The following is a 24,344-nucleotide window of genomic DNA, read 5'->3' as shown; positions in this document are numbered from 1 at the left end:
ATTTATGAATTGAGCTATTTATGTATTTTTCACTTATATGTATTGGACCATGCTAATCCTTTTTTTAGTAGAAGATCACTGAATATAGTAAGGGCATAGTTTATGTAACCGGACCATGTATCGGTTAGATCGGTAGGTGGCAAAATATTTTCTTTTTTATTTCTTTCGGTATTTAGAGTAGATCAGAATCCAAAAGTCTGTCCACCCTTGGGCTAGAATGTTTTTGCTTCTTATTTTAATTTGTCCACTTCATTAAACATTAATTCATATGGGGAGATTCAGCCGGACATGATATCCGGCTACGGAGATGCCATCCTCAACACCGACGCGGTGTGTCTCCGCCGGACTGTTTCGGGGACACACTGCGCTGAAACATTGTAGCAACGTTAATTCACTATACACAATAACAGGAAATGCACTGCACAGATGGGCTGTAATATAATGGAGACATTTGCAAGGACTACCTCCAGAGACAAATATTTAATCCCATTTGGCAACTTTGCTGATGGTATGAGATTGGCACTGTTGCTATAATTTTTGTTCTGCAGGTATTATATGCAGGCCATTTGGTGTTTGTTATATGTATTATTCTAGGCAAATATATGCAGGCCATTGTTGACTTTGGAATGCACCATTAGAATCCCAGATATTTGGAGCCAGAAATTTTGTAAGCAAAAAAAAATGTAAGCAACACACATTTGTCCATGGCTCCTAGATTTCAGAGGTTTGTTCAGGACTGTGTGTGTGTGTGTATTATAGATATATAGAGAGATAGTCACGTGTGGACTCCACAAGACCTCTGGAAGTGTCCTGTGGTATTTGGCACCTAGACGTTGGCAGCAGATCCTTTAAGTACTGTTGCAAGGTGGGGCCTCCATGGCTTGGGCTTGTTTTTCTACCACATTTGGAGATGCTCTTAACCAATCATCTAGCCATCACAATTTGGCCCTTGTCAGTGTCCCTCAGATCCTTACACTCGCCCATTTTTTTTTTCTGCTTTCAACACATCAAGTTCAAGAACTTGATGCCTAATATATCCCTCCCCTTTAGAGGTCTCAATGTAGCAAGATAATCCATGTTACTCGCTTTTACAAAATCGTGAAATACATTTTTAATAAATAAAACCATTCTACTAGTGCAAACTGGTCTGATGATAAAGTGCAAGCTGGAGATGACAGCGAGAGGTGCTGCACATCCAATTATCATTCTAACAGTGTTTCACATGTAAATAAAGAATAAACAGACAAATCATATGCCCTGTGTCTATCCGTAGAAGTAAATTAGGTGATTGAAAGACTAATGTTTAAATTCTTCAATAAATAGTGTCCAGGATTTAAAATTCAGACTAGAGTTGCCAATCCTTGTAAGGTGCACCTGGATCTTTTTCTTTTCCACTGTTATAGTGTGTTTTCATTAGAGAGTCCAAATATGTCATAATCCTCCTGACTACTTCCCCAGGAGTGTGTTTTTTGATTTTTTTTTTTTGTTTGTTCCCCCCCCCCCTTTCTAAGTAATGTAAGGCCTTACATACTACTTATAGGTTATAGGTAATCAAAACATCCCTGACATAAAGGTGTGATTCTAGAAATACTGAATCCTAAACCTAGGAATAATAGCAAGTGTAGAAATCATAAACATTCAGAATTGTTCATATATAAAGCTTGAAACAGAATTCTACACATTGCTGTATATATGTCAGAATCCTGATGATAAAAGATCTTTAAGTAGTGAAAATAAAAAATCCCCATTAAAATTCAAAATATAAAATTTTGTTTAAAAATTGCAAATGCAATGAGGTGGCGAAGGGTCACCTCAGCCTCCAGCAATATGTAAACATTATCTTCGTGCAATTCAGTATGTGTGTCAATATAATGCAAAGCATCCATGTGAAGACGCACCATTATATAAAATAACGCATAAATCCTACATAGTATAAAGTTTGACGCAAAACTGTGCATACGTCAAGTCATAAATAAAGACTAGAGGAGGGGTCAAAGGTCTGTGGAGACACAAGTGCACATATGCATGAAATAACGAAATCGGAATTGAATGTGCATATGTTCTTCGTAACGGTAATACTGGATCAAAGACCTGGGGTAAAGACTTGTGTAGAAGATGTCGTCTGGGTTAAAGTGGTTGAACAAAATCAAAACACAAAGGACAAACCCCTAATGGATTACAGCATAACAATAATATTTGTAAACCCCACTTACACAGAAAATGTTGTTTGAGGGGATAGAGCCATTGGACCTGTTTGTTTTTTGTTTTGTATTATAAAGGGATGATGCACCATTAATAAATTAATATAGCACAATTACATTGTTTTAGGAATATAATTGAAGTGTCATGTTGTACTCAAACTCAAGGCCCCCAATACTGGGAAGCAGTGTAAGATGCCTCATTCACGTCTGTGGTTGGGCTGTTGCCAGGGTAAACGTTTTAATGGCTCCGTTTTTATGTGGTCAGCCCATAGGCCTCAGTTATCCCTAGTGCACAGCCTGGTTTTCAATACAGGGTATATGTATTCACTGCGCAGCTGTGATTATATTATTCTGAAAGGGGGAATAAAATGCAGGTACACACAGACATGTTTGAGAATCTTATAATGTACAACAGAAGCTAGTAGTAAAACAATTCTAATGATCTATGGCATGTGTAGGTGTCTTTTATTCAACATTATCAGCATTCGAGATGAGAAAAGCAGAATCAAGGGGGTAGTGTGTTTCTGGTTCTAAAATAGCATAGAGAGTCCAATATGTACTCGAAGTGTTCTTAATTTGTTCATATGATAGCTAGCTACCTAAAGAGAGGTTTTTGTTAAACAATATTGAAATACAAAATGCTGCAGTTCTAGAGATTGTGGTTCACTTCAGTCGTGTAATTTCTGTCTTCTATCTTTTCTCCATCTGCTTTCCATCCAATTCTGGCTTCCAGCGACCTACTTCTCTCTCTGGTCCCACCCTCCCCCTTTACAAGACATTCCCACAACCCTAGATAAGATCTGCAGAGGTTTGAGGATAAGGTTAGGAAGGGACAGTCTATATACCTCCTGGTTCTATTATATTTGTATAGGTGTAGTGCTGATTTTCATCATCTGTAACTGTATCCCCCACATGATTACAGGACCACTTCTGCCCTCACTGGGGTCTGTTAGTGATCAGAAAATACCACACACCTATAGCAGTCATCTTCTGGCTACGTTAGCCATCGTGCCTGATATTCATCAGTTTTGGACATAGACCTTTTTTTTTTTTTTTAGCTTGCACTGTTTTATTTGGGGTAGTTTTTGGATGTCTCTTATATGGGAGTATGTGGCCAGCATGATGGTTTTTTTTTTATTTTTTTGGGGCACAAGCCCACATCAATATTTTTTATTTTTTGCCTTCTAATCCTAATCAAAAGCCTGTTGTGTAGACAAAACTTTGTACTTTGTCCAAAGAGTGGTCTCCAAGCATAGTGTACCATGTATTTAATGAGTGATCCCATAAAACCCCCTGCGGGCAGCATTAAATTGGCACAAAGCATATGCTTTTTTGAAAGTTTTTACATGTCCATATTCTTCCATTATTTATTTGGGCCGATCATCGCTAAAGTACAAATATTCTCTAGTATTCATGGTCAGTGGAGGTTCTAATGGCTACTTTTACATAAGGGAATTGTCACTTTTGGAATTGTAATTAATCAGACACTTGAAAATGTTAATCTTCAGAATATAAGGCAGTAGAAGGGTGATTGTTTGCAGTCCTCTGGCATCGATGGTTTTGAAATCGCTAATGAAAAAAACAATTTGCGCCGATGACTTGGCACAGGCGTTGGGCACCTGACAGTGTGAGATTACACCTGACAAGGATCTCCATGCATTCATTCTCCCTCTTCTGTGTAGCGTGTTCCCCTCCAGCAACACTAGATACTCTATAGCATCTATCCAAATAGGCAGGTAGTTGACAAAACATAATGTCAGTGGCGGGATTTTGAGCACTGCTTCTTTTGTGTAAAATGTGATCCGCATAACGGATAAAATAGGTCTGCTTATTTTTCACCAAGAACATAAATTGTATACAACTCTTGTTCTGTTTAAAATGTTGTTGTTATTGTGATGTATATTAAAGGGTACTAGAGAGAGAGCAAGATTTTACTTAAGACATAAGAGGGGTGGGAGGTGGTGATTAAATTGTTGGAGAAATTCTGTTACCTCTAACATCTAAAACAGATCTTTCCTTATTAACCAACACAGACCCCTTTTGCAGGTTATATGGACATCGTCCCCCCCACAGTGCCTCCTGGTGGTGGTGGTGCAGCTTGCTTGTCTGGCAGACTGTCAATCCAGTGAACATTTTGGAGGTCCCCTGTGGTTAAAAGCTTCTTATTTACCCTGTCTGAGCAGAGATTAAATCCTCAGACTGACTGCTCTCTGGCTGTGCCTGTATGCATTGGACACTGGGAAATATTCCATTGTGGTTTTGTAATTCCAAAGAAAGTAATACTCCTTTGAAAAGACATGGAGTGTTGGTTGCACTTTAGTGCAGATGTTGTAGGGTTGCTGTCAGCACATTTCTTATACCTGACATATCACAATGTAAGAATTGCAGTCTGTGGATGATTGCATGTGAGAGTTGAGAAGTCCATCTAAAATCTGTGAAATGTGCAAGGATTCACATTTCATTCTTAGTCTGGCTGTGATTTTTTTTTTTTTTGTTTTGTCTTTTTTTCCCTTAATCTATGTGGAAAAAAATGTCTGTAGGCTTTTGTCCTAACATACCTCTTGACTTCACAGGGTGGGGGTGGACATATTTTGACCTGAAACATCACTGATGCATGAGACACTTCTCGCCTCAAGTTCCTAATGAGCTGTTGCATGGAATTCTGAGAAATATTAGGTCTGCCAGTGATGTTTGTAGTGCTTTCATTGGTGCAGCCCACTAAACGGTGTGTGTGTGTGTGTGTGTGTGTATGTGTATGTGTGTGTAATAATAAAAAAAAAATATATATATATTTTTTTATTGGTGGCTTTATTATTATTGGTGGCTTTATTATTATTATTATTATTATTATTATTATTATTATTGGCATTTTTTATTATTATTATTATTATTATTATTGGCATTATTATTATTATTGGTGGCATTATTATTATTATTATTATTATTATTATTATTATTATTATTATTATTATTATTGGTGGCTTTATTATTATTATTATTATTATTATTATTATTATTGGCATTATTATTATTATTATTATTATTATTATTATTGGTGGCATTATTGGTAATCAAGGAAAAGCAGGAAAAAAAACATCAAATTAGTAACCTGTCTTTGTGTTTCTTCTAAATAACTGTGCCTAAACATAAATATTGCGCTAAGCATAATTTTCCTGTGTGTGGGCGGTATTCACAAATGACAGGAGAGAATAGCCCTCTCTCCTACTCCTTTGCATTCCATCATTAAATAATCTTGAGTTACGACTTCCCGCATTTTGGCCTAACAGTCAAGTAGTAACAATATGTACAAAGTTAAGTGTCGTTTTAAATAGCATCAGAATGAGACCTATTGGCAGAAAATTGCTTAATAGGTCATACATTTTGGGGGTTACTCAGATTCACAATGCGGTTGGATGCCTTTGGGGGGGTGGGGGGGAACCTGATTCCCCTTCCATGCAGCAAGTGCACAATAAAATGTTACCTCGCAACTATGGAAAAATTCTCTGCCTATCTAAACAATAATTCATAAATTCACCCAAATATGGAGCCTATGTTACTGCTACAGCTCCTCACCCCATCAAAATTTCCCCTCTAGCGGCCTTTCATACTATCTAGTGGTTGACCTATTTCAAATTTATTTTCTATTTGCTGAATTTGACTTTTTTTTTTTTTTATTTCCTTTTTCACTGTATCTTGTCTTTTTGTGTGTGGGGGGGAGTGGTGTTAGCTGGGTCCTCGGAGGTTGTCTTCATTTCCCCCGCCCAATTGTTTCTAAATTTTATTATGCACCTCCATAGCTCACAGGTATTGTCTTACTTGAATAACCAAGGTTCACATTTGCAACTCAACCGTGTCGGAAGCAATTACTCTTATTCTATGTGAAATTGTTACTTCAAGTATGTACAGAATTCCTGTGTCAGATTTGTTTTGTTGTATTTGAAACCTTCGTTGTTATATATATATATATATATATATATATATATAATCTCTGAAGAGCTCAGTGACTTTAAGCTGTGATAGGCTGCCACTTTTGCACTAAGACGACCATGGAATACCCAGCAGGGATGAAATTTCACAAACCAACTGTAAGTCATATTATTAGAAAGTGGAAGTGTTAAGGAGCAACAACAACTTGTCCACGAAGCAGAATGCTATGTAAAATAACAGAGCGGGGTCAACGACTGCTAAGGGACATGAAAAAAAGTTGCCAGCTATCTGCTGATTCCATAGCTGAAGAGTTCCGAACTTTCACTGCCGTTAATATAAGCAACGGGAGCTTAATGGAATGGGCTTCCATGTCCGAGCAGCTGCATGCAAGCCTCACATCACCAAGACCAATGCCAAGCATCTGTAGTGGTGTAAAGCACACCAATACTGGATTGTGGAGCAGTGGAAACGTGGAGTGATGAATTGCACTTCTCTGTTTGACAGTCAGATGGGTCTGGGTTTGGCGTATGTCGGGAGATCGTTACCTGCCTGACTGCATTATGCCAACTGTGAAGTTTGCTGGAGGAGGGATAATGGTATGGGGCTATTTTTTAGGGTTTGGGCTTGGCCCCTTATCTCAGGTGAAGGGCAATCTTAATGCTTCAGCATATCAAGTCATTTTGGACAATGCTATGCTTCCAACTTTGTGGCAACAGTTTGGGGAAGGCCCTTTTCTATTCCAACACGACTGTGCCCCAGTGCACAAAGCAAGTACTAAAAAGACTTGGTTTGGTGTGGAAGAACTTGACTGGCCCGCACAAAGCCCTGACCTCAACCCCATCAAACACCTTTGGGATGAACTGGAAAAGAGATTGCGAGCCAGGCCTTCTCATCCAACATCCGTGCCTGACCTCATAAATGCTCTGCAGAATAAATGGCCACAAGTTACAACAAAAACACTCCAACATCCCGTGGAAAGTATTACAAGAAGAGTGGAAGCTGTTGTCACTGCAAAAGTGTGACCAACTCCATATTAAAGTATATGTATTTGAATACAATGGCATAATAGTCCCTGTTGGTGTAATGGTCAAGCGTCCGAATACTTTTGTCCATATAGTGTGTATATGTAAAGTGCAAGCACACCAAAAAAATACTTCACATCTAAGTCAGCGCAAACACAATCTGTGTTCTCCCCAGCACCTATTTCTCCGGTGCTCCACCCTGCTCTTTTTACTTGCCACCTGGCCCTTTGAAAGCCAACAGAGTCCTATTATAATTGAATAAACCATTGTTTCTCCTATTAGAACAAGCACTATGTGAGCATTACAGCCAGCAGTGTGTGTTAGACCACTGACCACCTGTGTGCACTCCTGGCAGGTGTCAGCAGTAACCTCCAACATTTTTCATTATTACAAAGTATTACAACTGCCCCCACCCGACTACTTCTTAATGCCACCCAGCTGGCTAAAGTATCTGGGGAGAACACTGCGCAATGATATCTATTAAAACGCTTTTTATACTTCTGTTTTGTCAGACCCTGAAGAGAGAAAGTAAGTTTCTTTCCTGCATCATCTTGTGTTTGCAATGTGTTCCCATTTGAGATGAATTTAAATTTTCACCTACATTGACACTTCAGATCCACTGAAAACCAGAAGGGTTGAAATAGAATGCAATGTCATTTGGTGTAATTGTTGCTTTCACCTCTATTTACAAGCACTTGTGTATTGGCAAATTTTAATGACGGTGTGTATATAACATTAATGCTTTGAATTGACCCAGTAGCCATGTAATTGTGGCAGCTATGTCCTTCCCCACCTATAATATCAGAATTTCAACACTTGTTCCAGGGAGCAGATATGGGATTAGAAAGCACTGCAGAACGGTTTTTATAAATACTCCTAAGTGCGTTCAGCTGCCTTGTTTAGAACTGTAGATGAGGTTACCATCCCACCACAGTGGGTTTTCTACGTGGCTTTTTTTTTTTGTTTCCCCCCTTTTCTTTTTCTTATTGTCTGTCCGTCATGAAGTCCTTGGTTTACCCACCAGCTCTTTGGGACATGTGCAGAGACAGAACCCTGCCTTTACATAGACTAGTATATAGCACTAGCAGAAGGCCCATACCTTTCTCTGAAGTCAGACAAGTGTGAAATCATCGAGTTGTAGGAAGGCTTCATTATCTTTTCTTGTTGTGTTTAGAATAGTCAGTGGTTAAAGTGTTGGTTCAAACAGCAGCTGTGCACTTTGCCTCCTCAAAAGTGTCTGCATGCAATGTAGGTGCAGGTCAACAAAGGTATGGAAAGATAGGAATGTTAATATCAACAGCGACTACATAAAGGATGTTCTACTATGCCTAACATTCTGAAAGGTGGGTTTATGTGGCAGCTGTTAGCAGATATATGTTCCCTAACACACTGCCCAGAAATTTGCTGTGCAGTCAGCATCGGGAAATATTGTGCTTTGTATGAGTCTATATACTGTACAGCTTCATTTTGTGGGAAGGGTGCTGTGTTTTGACCCAATAAGCAACACATGCAGCTTTGTTTGCAGCCTGGATCATAAAATGAGAAAGTTGTCCAGTATAGTATTTGTATAGTTGCATTATATAATACAGAAAACGCTTCTAGTTCACCAACCACAGCACAAGAGCTGCATAATTATATTTTATCCCTCTTTGTATATAGCTACTGCATTTTCCATTACTGTACAGTATCTACAGGGCATGACTCGTGCAGATACACAATACAAAAGATATGGAAGTTTTGATAGCTACTTTACGCTTTGCTTAGAAGTTGCAGAACCATATTCACAGTGGGTCAGTTTTGGTAGTTTGGGCAGGAGCAGTTCATGGAGATTTTCCAGTTAAATGCAAAATGTGACGAAACATTTTGGGCCTGATTTATTAAGGAAAGTAAGGCAAAAAAAAGAGTGAATTCTCTTCTGGACAAATCATGTTACAATACAAGGGGTGTAAATTAGTTTGTGATTTTGCATATAAGTTTCATACTAGCTGTTTTTTCATGTAGTACATAAATGCTTGATAGCTATATTTTTGCACTGAAATTATTTATATGGTGCTGCACACAGAAGCAAGTAACAGATGAGGTAATACATGTCTGTAATACATGTCAGTAGCACAGATGAGTATGAGTAATGCTATGGGGACTCGCACAGAGTGCAGCAAAAGACATGACTGGACGTACAAGGGAGTTAATAGACAGACGTGGGACATTAGGTAGAGAGGACCGTGCCCATGAGCGCTTACCTTCTAGAGGAAGGAATGGTGAGACAATGGAACCAACTGAGGAGAGATGGAGATGACAGCGATGAAGAGGAAGTGATAGATAGAATGGTTAGGAGGTGGTAGGATAGGCGAGCTTGAAAGAGTGAGTGTTTGAAGGTCTGGGGAGAGTCGCGTGAGACTGGGTAAGGAGTTCCAAAGATTAGGGGCAGCACGGAAGAAGTCTTGGAGGCGAGCATGGGAGGAGGTATTGAGGTGGAGGTTGGAGGTAAAATGGAGTAGCCGGGTAGGTATGTTTCTCAAGACAAGGTCAGATGTAAGGGGGAGAAGTGTTTGTAAAGGCTTTGTAAGGAGCTTGAATTGAATTCTGAAACGGATAGGGAGCCAATGAAGGAATTTATGCTGAGGAGAAGCGGCAGAGGTGCAGTGGGAGAAGAAGATGAGCCTAGCAGCAGCATTCTGTATGGATTGAAGGTCAAAAAATGTCAGTCAGGGAGGCCAGTTGAGAAGGAGGTTGCAATAGTCGAGACGAGAAATGAGTGAAACTTAAAGTTGATCTAGGACATGCCCTATAACAAATATAAATGTTTTAGCAAAATTGATGTATTCATTGGTCGTGCATTTTGTTACTGGCTAATAGACCGCCAGTATGAATAGGACTTGCAAAAAATAAAGGCAATACCTATAGTTTTAGTGCCTCACAAAGTAGATAACATTAAGGGGTAAATGTATCAAGCTGCGAGTTTCCGGCAGGTTTATAAAAGTGTAGATGTTTCCTTTAGCTGCCAATCAGATTCTAGCTATTATTTTGTAGAATGTACTAAATAAACTAGAATCTGGTTGTATGGGTAGTATTTATAATTCTGGCTAAATGGACATGTCTGCACATTACTGGCTCATTTTGGGACAACCCATCCCGAGTGCTCAGACTGTTCACTTAAAACAGCAATATGAATCAACATTTCCTGAATCTAAAGTGGACTTAAGAATATATCCATTTGCAGTATCTGAAAAATGCATGTTTTAATTGTGAAAACTAGCATAACAGGAGCGTAAATCTGAAATCTTTTATACATAGAGGCAACAAACTATTTATATAGTGCTGACGTTATTAGCTTTTTGCAGAGAATTTTATTAATCTTTATCAGTCCCTGTCCCCATCTAAAGTCCCTGTCACACAAAGATGCACACACGTTATTACTCAAATATTATGATTTTTGTAAAAGTTATCCTTTACTTACATAGGACCCACCTAATTACAACTCCTTTTTAATTGATTTTCTATGGTTCACAAAAAGACCTTATGAGGGGTATTCAATTGACCAAGTCCCCCCCCCCCTAGCATGTGAAAGAAGGTTAATGCAGCGTTAAAACTCATGCAATTCAATTGAAAAAACATTACAGTACATTACATTACAGTACTTCAGCATATTTTTTTATTTCACTATTTTTTTTTACTATAGAATCATCTACACCATGTCAAAACACATTAGTACATACATAGTGTACCAAAAAGATACATAAATATATTTAGTGATATTTTATTTTTGTAATGTTTTTGCTTTCATTTTTTCACAAGAAAATCAACTTTATTATTATTATGCATTACTGCTAAACATATATAGTATCATTTTTTTTTAATTATTTTTTTTTATTCTTTCATTATTACATGATTTCAAATAGTTTGCATAGGTTTTTTTATTTTTAGCACACCCCAAAGAGATGCAAGATAAAACAGCATATTGGCCTGTTTAATGTGCCGCGTTAAACAATTGAATAGCTTTTAATGTGGCGGGCTCTCAACCACCATATTGTTTTAATAGACCTTCTACTGGACCGCAAGAGAACGTTTCATGAAAAAAAAAAAACGAGCGTTAAAAATGGAATTGAATCGCAGGTAAAGTTAACCCGCTCGAAAATGATAAAAAAAAAAAAAAAAAAAGCATTAAAATGACTTAACGCAGTGTTAAAAAAAAAATATCTTGCGGTCAATTGAATTCCTCCCATTGTATTTTATGCTGTACATTACCCTTAATCTCCGTGATCAGTTAAACAATACATTTAATCTAAAGAGATGCCTATATGTAACAACATACCAGCAGGCATTTAATGTAAGATGTACAGCAGTAAGCTAAGTTATAGAGAGGAAGAGCAATGGTGAGGTAGTTCACGGTATTGGCATTGTTTTTGTATTGATTTGAGAAGAGACATCATTTCTGGATGGTCAATAGGGAAGGGTTACTCCAATCCAAATTGGAAATAAAGGAGTGTATTTTACATTGGTTTGATAGCAGTTGTATTCTGTATAGAGCCACCACTGACTGTTGAAGTCCTAGGGTTGTCCCATTTGCCCTCCTTGTTTGGTGTGTGGTGAGACTGGGCCTCTGAGACGTGTTTCTTGCCTTATCTTACCTGTGGACGTGCAGAGATAACGAATCAGCTTTTCACTTTTATTGTCCACTTGCTTGGGCTAATTGCAACCATCACAGGAAAACTGGTCATACGGTGGGTTTGCTAATTTCTCAACTATATAAAATAATTCCTGAGCAAGACCAGATAATTACCATTACTTGACTGTTGGAGATTTTAAATGTTTGTTTTGTGCAGTTATTGTCTTGTGGCTATCATTATATGTACTCATTAGGACTTGGAATGGTGTAGTTACAGATTTTTAAGTTATTAAACCTGGTAATATTGCTTATTATATTATTATGTAATGTAGGGCCAGACAGATCCCAGGACACAGATATCCAATACGCCTGAAAAATTAGTGCTGGAGCCAAACATCTGAAAGTCCTGTCTGTTGAGGTCAGATGGCATGGGACAGACTTTCTAAGAAATAAGCAGCATTTATTGAGCAATTAATACATTGTTTTTGAATAAACCAATGTGTTTTGACAACTAAAACCTGGTCACTCAATCTGTGGCTCGAACACACTTTTCACAAGTGTTCTGTACTGATGTATGAATGTAATTAATTGCACAGTGCATGTGGCCTCATGCCCATCAGTCCTGTGCTGTCATTTCAAAGTCACTGTACAGAGAAAAACAGTCAGTCCTTGAGTAAAGTACACATTTTTCTTGTTGTTCGTGCATCGGGAGAGATAGCTGATTAAGTTAAATATATTTTATTCCAGTAGGATACTGGCAAATATTTTCTATCTGTCCCAAAAAACATTTCATTTAATAAATTGCTTGGATATACTAAGTGGGGGGCGGAGGTTTGCTATAAATTAAAGTGTGCAATAAGCAACTTTTGGATGGGTTTTCTATGTAGACCAGTGATGTGCAACAGGTGGCTCTCCGTGCCTTCACCTGCAGCTCCCAGCTCCTTCCTGCTTTTGTCAGATTTGTTTGTTATAGCTTGTAACACTTAAGTAAAATGCTTGCTGAAATGTTATTACTGATAGGGGTCTCTTCCATGTATTGTTTAACTCATTACTCAAATTAAGGGTAATGTGCAGCCCTTAAGAAGGCTAGAAGAAGGCCGCACTATGTGGCCCCTGAAGTGTATCAGGTTGCCGATCCCTGATGTAGGCAAAACTTTTCATACATATAAGAAAATACACTTCATGTTGCCTTACACCTGTTTCTGTTTGTTTCTTCTGTAATAGAAACAGGATCTTTAGAGGAAGGCAAGTAGTTTAACCCCACTTCATTAATTATTTTGTTTTTGCATAAAGGCCTGTCTTTAAACATTACTGAATTTTAAATATGCATATTTAGCTTATCTAGATGAATTAAACTGGGTTCTGCTTATTGAAAACATTGTTGTTCAGCAACACTGATGGCACAGGGTGATTTGTTGCCAAAATGAAAACCAGTATCAACAAAACGTCAATGTTGTGTCACAGAGGTGTTTTGTTGCTGTTTTTAAGATCTCTGCTACAGGAACTGGAGTCCAATAATCCAGTTATAATGGTACGTTTAACTACATGACAGTCTTTTTTTCACCAGGAAGATTAATTGCTTGTCTGCCGTTATGTCAATGATGCTGGTGACTGCTATCACCTGTGTAACTTGAAAGTACTTGTTGGTGCCAGTTTTGGGGATGCCCACAGCAAGGCTTGATAAATCCTTGGAACAAAGAGCGCTGTACTGAGTTTTTTTTGCTCTGACCATCACCAATGGCATCTTATTGATGCCCCAGACTGTTGCGTGCATGGCCTGGCTTTCTGGCGTGCCAAATTTAAACTTCCTCAGAATAAACTATTGGAGCGTGCTCGGGCTCCCCTGTGACATAGAAGTACTCGGAGGGAAACTCTTCCTCTCTCAGTAAATGTGGAAGAGCAGGGAGAGAGATACGGGAATAGAGCTCAGGGTAGAGATGGGTTATGTGGGATGTAGAGGTGCAGTGTCTAAGTAGGATGAGTTGTGTTACGTGCGTGGGGCTACTTGTGTGGTCCGCTATTAACTCATACCATATATCTAAAATTAAAAAAAGTAAAACTTGGTTCCTAATTTTTTAGACTAGCTTTTAGGTTCTACATATAGTCTGAGCCCTGAACCACAGGGCAATTTTGGCACAATATTGCAGAGTGCCAGCATGAGCAAGTGTTGTACCTTATCTGTAAACATTTACATGGCAGAACTTAAGTACATTTACTAAGAGCATCTTCATGTTAATTGGTATTTTAGCTGCTATTTTGTTTTTAAATTACAAGTTCTCATGTATATTATGAGGGCTGCATACAGAAAATCTCCCACAAACTGCTTGGTGTAACATTTGATCTCGCCACTGTAGCACTGTGTAAGTGGACCCTGTGCACTCAGACATTGCTCAATGAAGCTTCCGACAGTGTTTTTCTTGTTGCGTGCAGGGCAGTCACATGACCGCAGGGAGTGGCTTTCTAATGTTATTTTGAGGGGTGTGTGACGTTCCTTTATGAATTACTGCAGTGCAGTTGAAGAGTACCCATAAAAATGTGCCTAGAATATTGTGCTAGCAGCTAGTCTTCTAGGTTTCTGCTAATTTGTGCAACAATTATAGGTTTGTCTAGGTTTTTGGATATTTAGCAAGCCCATGGCTGTCGAACTATAGGCTGTAACGTGTGTGTGTGTGTGTATATATATATATATATATATATATATATATATATATATATATATATATATATATATATATATATATATATATATATATATATATATATATATATATATATGCGTGTGTATGTGTGTATATGTGTATATGTGTGTGTGTGTGTGTGTGTATATATATATATATATATATATATATATATATATATATATATATATATATATATATATATATATATATCATTATTGAAAATTTGTATCCCAGTTGTCCTACAACAGACAGAATATTATGGTCAGGTAATTGTAACCCCTGCTACAGACTGCATGTAAACAGCCAGTGTGAAGCTGCACCACTCCCGTCACAGCTGTAGGTAGAACTACTACTCTTGTACATTTGTTTAAAAGGGACCACACAGGATCAGTCATGACTTCCTGCAGTATGTAAACAAACCCGCTGTTTCCCACAGAAGAGCCTTTATCCAGAAGCTGCATGTGCAACTTTTGGGTGTCCTTTCTGTTGATATAAATGGATGCACCTTCCTTACCTATCTTTTTACTTTAAACTACTAACTCCTGCTTGTACAGTAATTTGGTCTCCCCTGGACTAAGTTAACATTAACGGATTACTGGTTGTATCCAAATCATATGTTATATACTTGTGAGTAAGTCATGCATACATCAGTACACACACGCTTACAACGCATTTCCCTAGACACAAAGCACAGTGAGGAGTACATGAACGTTATTCTACTAATGTACTCCACCTCCCTTCCAGCACTGCTGAGCTCATTTGTTTGTTTCTTGTATGAAAGTGTTTCTTTTCTGCATATCATGTGTATATACATCCTGGTATCTGTTCCAGGGTGAGGCCTGGCTGGCATGTGGTGTTAAAGGGTATCCAGTTAAGCACTGAAGGAGTTCAAGCCGAATCTTGGTATACTCTAGAACTACTGTAAGTCGCTAAATGCCTATAAAGGAGTCTCTTCTTATAGCCGGCTGACATTGCATGGCCATAGCCTTTGTTTGCAGAACCCGTAAATAACTGTAATGGGAAAAGATAGGTCACCATTTTCAGGACAGTGCACACAGCAAGAATGAATCATTGAATTATGTGATCATTGTATACTGTGCTTTAAAGGATAATTTCATCTTTATATACTGGCCGTATTTGCCCACAAAATGTATTTGTTTGTTATTGTGGCCCCAAAATACAGTTTTCTAAGAAATTATGTAATTTCTAGTAGCAGTTTCCTGGCTTTATTTCTCTGTAAAGTCCAGTCCTGGTGAGGTGAAGGGCAGCTTGCAGACAGTGTACATTGATTGTGGCAACTTCCACGGTCTAATACAAGTACACTGCCTCTCCCTTGTGACATCACCAAGCTGCCAGTAGTGTGGTTACATCAGCTAGTGTTGTAACCCTGCACAGAGATATTGACTGCAGCAAAGGTAACCCAGAATTCAGTTTGGAGGTGACTGACCAGATGATCCCAAAGCTGCCCAGAAGCGTCTGTTACCTAGAGCAACCAAACTGAAGAATAATACTGCGCCTCTAACGTGAAATACTATTAAATATTATTGGAAAATATATATGTATGATTCCAATAAGTCAAGTCAAGTTTGAATGTGGTAATTTTCTTAAAACATACAGGATGACCACCCAGATGGAAATAATACACCTGTCTGGAAGCATTTTATTGTGAGGAAGACATATGTTAGAGCTTGGATTCCATGTTCATGTTAAAGCAGAACTAAACTGGAGGTGTAAATATTTTGATACATTATAGATAAAATAAGCTCTATAGGGGGAATTCAATTCCCCCCTGAATTAGCGTGTTAAAACTATTGCCGTTATTACGGTAGTTTTAACCCGGCTTTCTGCTCGCAATAACGGTAATTAAGTGCATTATTACCGTAATATCGCATTTCACATGTAGCAATAGCTACTTCATATTTTATTTTATTCGGGTTTTTTTTGTTTTTTTTTTATAAATTGTTTACTATTTTGGGTATAAACAAAATATTTAGACTAGGTAATGTATTGTGATGACCACATATTCTGCTGCAGTTTTACAGGTATATGTGGGAAAGTGTCCTCCGAAGGTTACCACTACTGGCCTGTATGTGTGGTGGTCTTTCAACCAGACTAAACAGCTAAGTGATGCTGGTAATGATCTGTCCGCTGGACTCAAGTGCTGGAAGGATGATCTTGCCATATTCGACCAAGCAGCAGGATATCAATGTGTGGCCAGCTTTAGTCTTCTAGATTCATCATTTAGTAGCAAGTACCTACTGACACAATATAAAGATGCACAGTAAAGGGTCTTCTAATCCGTGGTACTATGTTATATTAAGTTAACATTGTTGAAATCTGGTGGTTGCTTTCATTTCCTGTACTGTACTAGATAAATGTCAGTCTGATTGGCTGCTATGGACAACACCTCCTTTCTACACAGTTATCTGTAAAACAATTTTCACAAATGTTCACCATGTTTTAGATTTTATTTACTTTAATACCAACAGAAAAGCATGTGTTTAGCCTCCTGGGAAGTAGTTAGCTACAGCATTGCAGGTAGCATGTGTGAAACTGAGAGCATGAAGTCACACCCCTCCTGCAGTATTAAAGCAGCAGCAGGGAAAGAGGCTGCTGTTCTTGCACACAAGAATTTGGCATATGGTGGTTTCAAGGAATGTGGGGGAGTGATTCAGAATAGCTAGGTTATTGTATTGGCAAAATCTAATTTTTGTGCACCTAGTCCCTCTGTGATCCTGGCTGGGCAGTGCCTGGGAATGCTTGCTGCTTTTATTCTCCCTGTTTGGTTTACGCTTCTTATTTCAATGCAGCCAAACTTCCAGAGACCTGTGAAGAGCTCCGTACTCCATCCTAACTGGACTGTAGTTGTGCTCATATGTGCAGGGAATCTACAAGCCAGTAAACAGCAGGCATATCACTCACCCTCTGGTGTCTGCTCTTCCACACTACTGGTGGGGTGATATGTAAGGAATATATCGCAATGTGATGATTATGGACATGCTCCTGGTAACACATTGAAATAGATTTTTTGTTTTTCCATCTTAATTTGATGTGAAGTCACAATAACTTCAAGCCATGTCCCAGCTAAGCATACAGACTGTGTACACCTGGCCCTCTGCATTATAACAATCTGCTCAAGGTAAACGTTACAATTGTTGTACCAGTGTATCTAACAAATGGTTAGTTATAGGATAGGGACTTGTAATACCAGAAAAAGAACTCCTTTGGTGTACAGACATGCTCCATCTTTGCCGAATTGTTTTTGCAGTATTTGTTATGCTCACATAACAATCTTCTGTTGGAATGTAGGAAAGTATGCTGGCTAGTGGCTGCATCCTTACACATAATATAATAAAATGAAAAAAAAAAAAAGCCGGTCTTAAATGTACCAGAAGTCTAGAACTAGTCACAGATGATGGCTTTTCCGTTTAGGTATTTAACATTGTATGTAACATTATCTACATCAGTGAACAATTGTCCTCGGTTATCAGGTGACGGCTCCCTACAGGGTCTTGGGTATTTCTTGACTGTCTTTCTGCCATTTCATCTTGGATGTCTTCTCGCCAACTCAAACTCAATCTTTCAAAAACTGAATTAATAATATTCGAACCCAAAAACAGAAGCTTCCTGCCTGACATTTCTATTTCTGTTGATAACATTGACCATAAATCCCACCCCGCAAGCTCGTTGCCTAGGTGTAATTCTTGATTCACAACTGTCGTTTATTCCCCACACCAACTCTATATCTAAATCATGTTACATACACCTAAAGAACATTTCCAGAATACGCACATATCTGACACAAGACACCGCAAAAACATTAATTCATGCACTCATCATTTCCCGCATCGACTATTGCAATTCCCTCCTTACTGGTCTTCCCAAAGTCAGACTTGAACCCCTACAATCTATTTTTGCACGCAGCGGCTAGATTGATTTTCCTTACTAACCGTTATTCCTCTGCTGAGCCACTCTGTCAGTCTCTACATTGGCTGCCTGTATATCAACGAATCCAATATAAAATTCCTCTACTAACATACAAGGCCATCAACAAAATTGCACCGACATACATCTCCTTACTTAACTCAAAATATCTCCCTACTCGACACCTCCGTTCTGCACAAGATCTACATCTCTCCTCCACTCTCATCACATCCTCCCGTTCTCGGTTACAGGATTTTTTCCGGGCTGCACCCAATTTGTGGAATTCCCTCCCACGCACAATAAAACTTACCTCTAGTCTTCAAACCTTCAAGCGTTCACTGAAAACCCACCTCTTCAGACAAGATTATGATATTCCTCAACCACCATCTTAATTTCCCTAGATTACCCTATTACCATCCTCTACCCCTCTAACGCAAGACAACAACCCTCTGACCAACATTGCAACACACACAGCCCACTCAATACTTTTACCTTTGCGTTCTAGCTGGTCCATTGTGCAATATGATGTAGCACATGCCCTTGTGTTTCTAACTCCCATTGTCCTATAGATTGTAAGCTTGCGAGCAGGGTTCTTTTACCTCTCTGTATGTATTACCCTGTATTGTCTTATCAGTGTTTGTTCCCAATTGTAAAGCGCTACGGAATTTGCTGGCGCTATATAAATAAAAGTTGATGATGATGATTTCTGCTTTTTCTTTTTTGCTACACATCTCAGACCTATCAGTAAACCCATTCAAAGTCTTCTTTCAGATATCTACTTTCTGTATGTTTTACTTATGACAGTTATATAACCACTGAAATTTTATATACGTCAAATTGCTTTTCACATTTAGTAGTGGGTGGGGATTACGTTTTTGTGTAGAAAAAATAAATAGTAATTTAAAAAAAAAAAAAAAGGTGTTGTATTGCTTGCACTATGTTTCGCAAGTAAACTGTAGGGAATCCATGCAATATGCAGCATGAATGTAAATGTTGGGTGCTTCTAAAATAGTGCACACGGGACCTAGACAGAGAAGGAAGTAAAGAGACTGCAGTAGTTCTGGTTTGGCAATGTTCCTACTTCCTGTGTGAGATTCTGTATAATATACCCATTGTGATCATAACCTATTTTCTTTGGGGTGCTGCATGGATCCAAACCATGTAATTTCACATAGTAAGATAAATCTATCTCCTACATTGACTGAAGAGCCCTGCTAAACTTTTTTATTGAGATGACAATGATTGCTGGGATAGTGTGGAGGAAAAGTCCCTCCTTTTTTTTTTTTTTTTTTTTTCTTAAACTCTGTATTAGGCAGGTACTGCAGATTATGTAAATACCTCTCCTATAGAAATCCCTAAGCTGGGTATAGATGCAACCATTTTTAGGTCTTGGATTGAATGATTGGCTTTATATATGGCTAGATATATTTTTCATAAGCATTCTTTGAAGAAGAAAAAGATCAAATTCAGATTAAGCACAAATGAGCGCCTCATGCATTATTAACATTAGACTTGTCACAGGATTAGAACACACACCTCAATTCGTCCTCTTCATACTAAAATATCACACCATTCCCAATCTTATAATACAGTCATACATCTGTGATCTATGGTGACCGCCCCATCCTGCAGGTGTATGTTTTCTGAGTTTGTTGCGACTTTGGCACCAGCAGAGAGATTGTGATGATACAAATGACCGGGAGCTTATCTATGATGGGAAAGACCTTATTCAAAATGTCTTTAATGGACTTGTATAAAACTGTGCACACACATTGACTTTGTCAGGTAATTGGGTCCTGATCACGGTCTAATTGATACCAACTGTTCCATTCAGAAGATCAGGACAATGAGTATCGAATAACTGATTTGGTTATGGCACTTGGCAGACACCTTGTGATTTGGCTAATTTTGTTTGCTCACATGTGGTTAAATTGGACACCTCCAGACACACAGGGGAAATTCAATTGGCCGCATAACTGCCGAAAGTAACACGGCCTGCACACTATTACCGATATTACGATAATAGTGTGCATTTTTACCGTTAATATGGTTATTTTTAATGCTGGTTTTTGCTCGCAGCTCATGGAACTGCAAGCAGAAATCAGGGTTAAAATTAATGTATTAACGGTAATAGACTTAGCATCTGCATATCATGTGTATATACATCCTGGTATCTGTTTCCCCCCTCCCCAATAGGCTGAGCCATTTGAACAGCTCATGTATGGGCAACTTTTAGAATTTGTGGTACAAGAGTTGGGAATGTCCAGGATTCAGTGCAAGTAAACAATGAGTTAAACATACTACTAATGTATGGAGGGGAGTCTAATGCTCTCGTCGTTTGGTTTTTTTTCCCCTTTCATTTTTTTTTTTTTTTTTATATACTACTTGATATTTTTTTTAAAATGCTTGTTGCATAAAACATGATTACTCCCATTTCTGGGAAATGCTGTGAGAACTTCTTGCTTGTCGAGCAAACCCTATCTGTTCCAGTCTGTATAGACTGACTCGTGGTTTTCTGAAGGTCTGTGACAAAATAAAGTTAAAACACAAGTGCTTGATGTCTGCTGCAGTGATATCTCTCAGTGTAAATTTAGTGGTAAACCTGGTAACTTTATGTCCTGGAGTCATTAATGCATACTTTGATGCCAGATCTCACACATAACAAGTTAATACGGTTGTAGCCAAGGATCTTGCCATTGACCAGGAAATATGCTTGGCTACTCCCACACATATGGTATAGCCTATGGATGCCCCAGTAGGCTGTGACCTGTAGCTCTGCAGCAGCTGGAGGGCTGCAGGGTTGCCTTACCACTATTTGAGATTTTAGATGAAAACTTCTGCTTGTGTCAGTAATCTAAGGATGATTACCATGTTTTCTGAAGTCTTCCGATCTGCTAAATTCTAGATGGTCATGATGCAAAAGATGGTTGAAAGATACATCTCGTTTAGTTTAACCATTGCTTTAAGGATTGAGTTTGTAGGCCTGGCTTTATTATGCCTTAACAATGTTGTGGAATGAGTTGGTGCAATCTACAGGATGAGTAGACTGGTTTTGGGGGTGTCATGGTCTATAAGTTCTTGCTACCATTAGGACTGGTGCTGATTTACATTCTTGTGCTCTTTTCAGGAAGAGGCGCTGTGAGTGGATTTGGGCTCAGGAGCGAGCAGATGTGGTTAGTCGGTGGAACTGGTTGCAAGCTCATGTATCTGACCTGGAATACCGGATCCGCCAGCACACAGACTTCTACAGACAGCTGCGAGCAGGAAAGGTAAGCTTGAGTGGTGTCACCATTTCTCTTCTGTCTTGTGCCTGCCAGTGCTTTAAAGGGTCATGTTTACTATCCCCCAAAATTGGTTCTTCTCCCATAGCCTACTGTGTCTTTTTTAAAAACAAAATAGATATCTGAAATGATCATCAATATTTATATTCTCACTGTGTTTGTCTGTTCACAGGGCCAGGTTGTCCTTGGAGATGCCAGTCCTCCGGAAAGTTATGCAGAGGGGACACTACATCCTTCTCCAGATGCAAGAACACCAGCCTCTGTATCCCCTTCACCAGACCCTGAAAGAAAGGTAATCAGTCTGGGATGGAGAAGTGTCATTATTTTATATCGACCACTCTGGTATCTGCCACCAAAAGCCTTTGTTGGCCATGCAGTCTTCCGATTCATGGAGATCGCAGGGGCATATACCACCTAGCTCACATCCCAAACACATTAATGAAACCTAACAGTTTCTAAAATGAATGGCTAAGGCAAAGGTGTTTGAACCACCAGATAGAGAGGCTGGTGAATGCATTACATTAAATGTTGCTTTTAGTTAGACTTGAAGAGAAACAGACGCCATGGGAGATTCTTTTCTTTCTTTGTATATATAAAACTATTATGCCCAAGTGAAACACTTAAATATGTGACAAATCTGTTCACTTTGGTGACACTTTTTAGCTTGATCTAGAGATGACTTACATTTTGGTCTGGCATGACAAGCACACATTAAAGTGCTTTGTCTACCACAGTCTGCATAGTTGCACTTTCTCTATATTAGTGTCATCCAGAAAGTTACATAATGTGATGTGTTAGTAATGTTTTATTTGCTCAATGTCATTTGCTGCCCAGGTTTTCTTTAAATGCTCCTGTGTGTGGGGGCCAATGTTTAGCCTGTCAATACAATAGGAACTAGTGACCTCACGTCAGGCAGCACAGTCTCTCATAGCTCAGCAATGTCACTAGCGCCTAGTGAATTAATTGGCTGCTTCCTCCTCTTATTGATCTGGCTAACAAAATGGCTACCTCCACTGCAAGTAGGTCATGGGTACACTTAAAAACAAATGTCCCGTTTTATGTTATGTTATGTTATGCCAAAGTAATTACAGGTATGTTAACATTTTCCACATTAAGGAAATAAGTTTAACTTTTTTTATTTTATTTTTGCATTTGATCAACTTGTTTATAATTTGTGATCTTTTACTGGCCGCATGTTATAAAGGTACATAATGTGCTTAGAACTGTTTGAGACCTTATGAGGCCTTAAAAATCAAATAACTTTTTAACCTGCCCATCTACTGTATTTTCCCATATCAGAAGGAAGTTGTATTTTGCCTATTGTAATGCATTTTAGAATCTGCTTTCTCACACCCCTCCCATATGGTGTAATTACTGCAGCATATTTCTAGCAATCTTCTGGTCAATGTAAAAGGCACTAGTGTCTGTCTAGCGCCCTCTGCTGATTTCTTTTGAAAATATATTCACATATTTATATATGAATGATTCAGTTCCCTGTAATCGTATGTCTGGAGATGTCCTCATCATTGTCTAGTAATTGTACAATACTTTAACCCTTTCTCCATCTGCATTTCTTAGCCTGATCAAGGAAGTACAGAAGCTAAAATCCTGCAGAAACCCATTAATGGAATTGTTGCTACGTAAGTATAATTGATTTATATTTTAATGCTTCTGTGGGTGCCATTATTTTTGTGCAATCCTAATATACAAGCTGTCACATTATCTAGGGGAGGAGGGGGACGGGGGACACTTTTTCTGTAGTTTGTTAATACGTCTGGCTTAATCAGGTTCCCAGAAGTTGCAACTTGCCCTCTGCCTTTGTTGTCACATGCACCTCAGCTTACATGATGGCTGCCATGCACAGGCCTACCCTCTGCCTGGGGGACTTTTTATCAGGCTTAAAACAAGCTGATTCCTTGCCCAGCACTTTTTAATTCGCATTGAGCAGCCCCTTAATAGCAGGGAAACCTAAGCAAACTTGCAGGTTACATTGATACTATTCCATCCATTTTTCCTGAATATATCAGTCTTTTCAAGTTTACATAGGATCTTTTAGTGATGGCAATAGTGGGATTCTTCATTTTTTTTGTGACTTTGGCGACTCTATAGGCTTAATCAAAATCCGAATATTGAATAAATACTACGGGGGAATTCAATTCTCAGTGGTAATTTTTTATTTATTTTTTAACACAGCGGTAAGTGATTTTTAATGTGGTTTCACTCATTCTGGAGCGCGTTAACTTTACCCGTTATTTAAATCTATTTTTAATGCACCGTTTTGTTAGCGAAAATGGTCCGATCCTGGACAAGTAAATTATCCATTGAAAGTATAGGGAGGGCGGACGAGGCGTTAAAAGCTATTTCAATTCTTTTTTTTAATGTGGGGCAGTAAACTGTCAACTCTGCAGTTTTATCTCTTGTTTCTCATGGCTGTGCAAAACATTAGAAACATAAGAAAACTATTGAAATCGTGTAGTAATTTTTATTTTATTTTATTTTTTTTATTACTTTTCTCAGTAATGGAAAAACACCTTTCCCATTACTGAGAAACGTAATGTAAAAAGAATTAACAATTTAATAAACACATTAATCACTAATATATGTATGTACTAATGTGTTTAGTGATGGTATAGATATTTGTATAGTAAAAAAAAGTGCTGTATGTAAATATTATAAAATACAAGGTTGTGTACTGTAATACA

The 24,344-nt window shown here is 38.4% G+C and overlaps 1 protein-coding gene across 6 annotated transcripts in view; it reads left to right on the top strand.

Moving 5' to 3' along the window:
• The window catches only part of KANSL1 (KAT8 regulatory NSL complex subunit 1), a 63,897-nt gene that overhangs the window by 22,554 nt on the left and 16,999 nt on the right, over positions 1-24,344 (top strand). For all 6 annotated transcript variants that reach the window (XM_075176865.1, XM_075176866.1, XM_075176867.1 and 3 more), the window contains 3 exons: positions 21,489-21,630; positions 21,815-21,934; positions 23,221-23,282. In XM_075176865.1, the coding sequence (XP_075032966.1) occupies positions 21,489-21,630; positions 21,815-21,934; positions 23,221-23,282 (324 nt within the window). The remainder of the gene's footprint in view (positions 1-21,488; positions 21,631-21,814; positions 21,935-23,220; positions 23,283-24,344) is intronic.

Source organism: Mixophyes fleayi, chromosome 6 (genome assembly GCF_038048845.1).
Source record: "Mixophyes fleayi isolate aMixFle1 chromosome 6, aMixFle1.hap1, whole genome shotgun sequence".
Lineage (NCBI taxonomy): Eukaryota > Metazoa > Chordata > Amphibia > Anura > Limnodynastidae > Mixophyes > Mixophyes fleayi.
The sequence above is the reverse complement of the archived record's forward strand: the minus strand, read 5'-3'. Positions and strand labels throughout refer to the sequence as shown.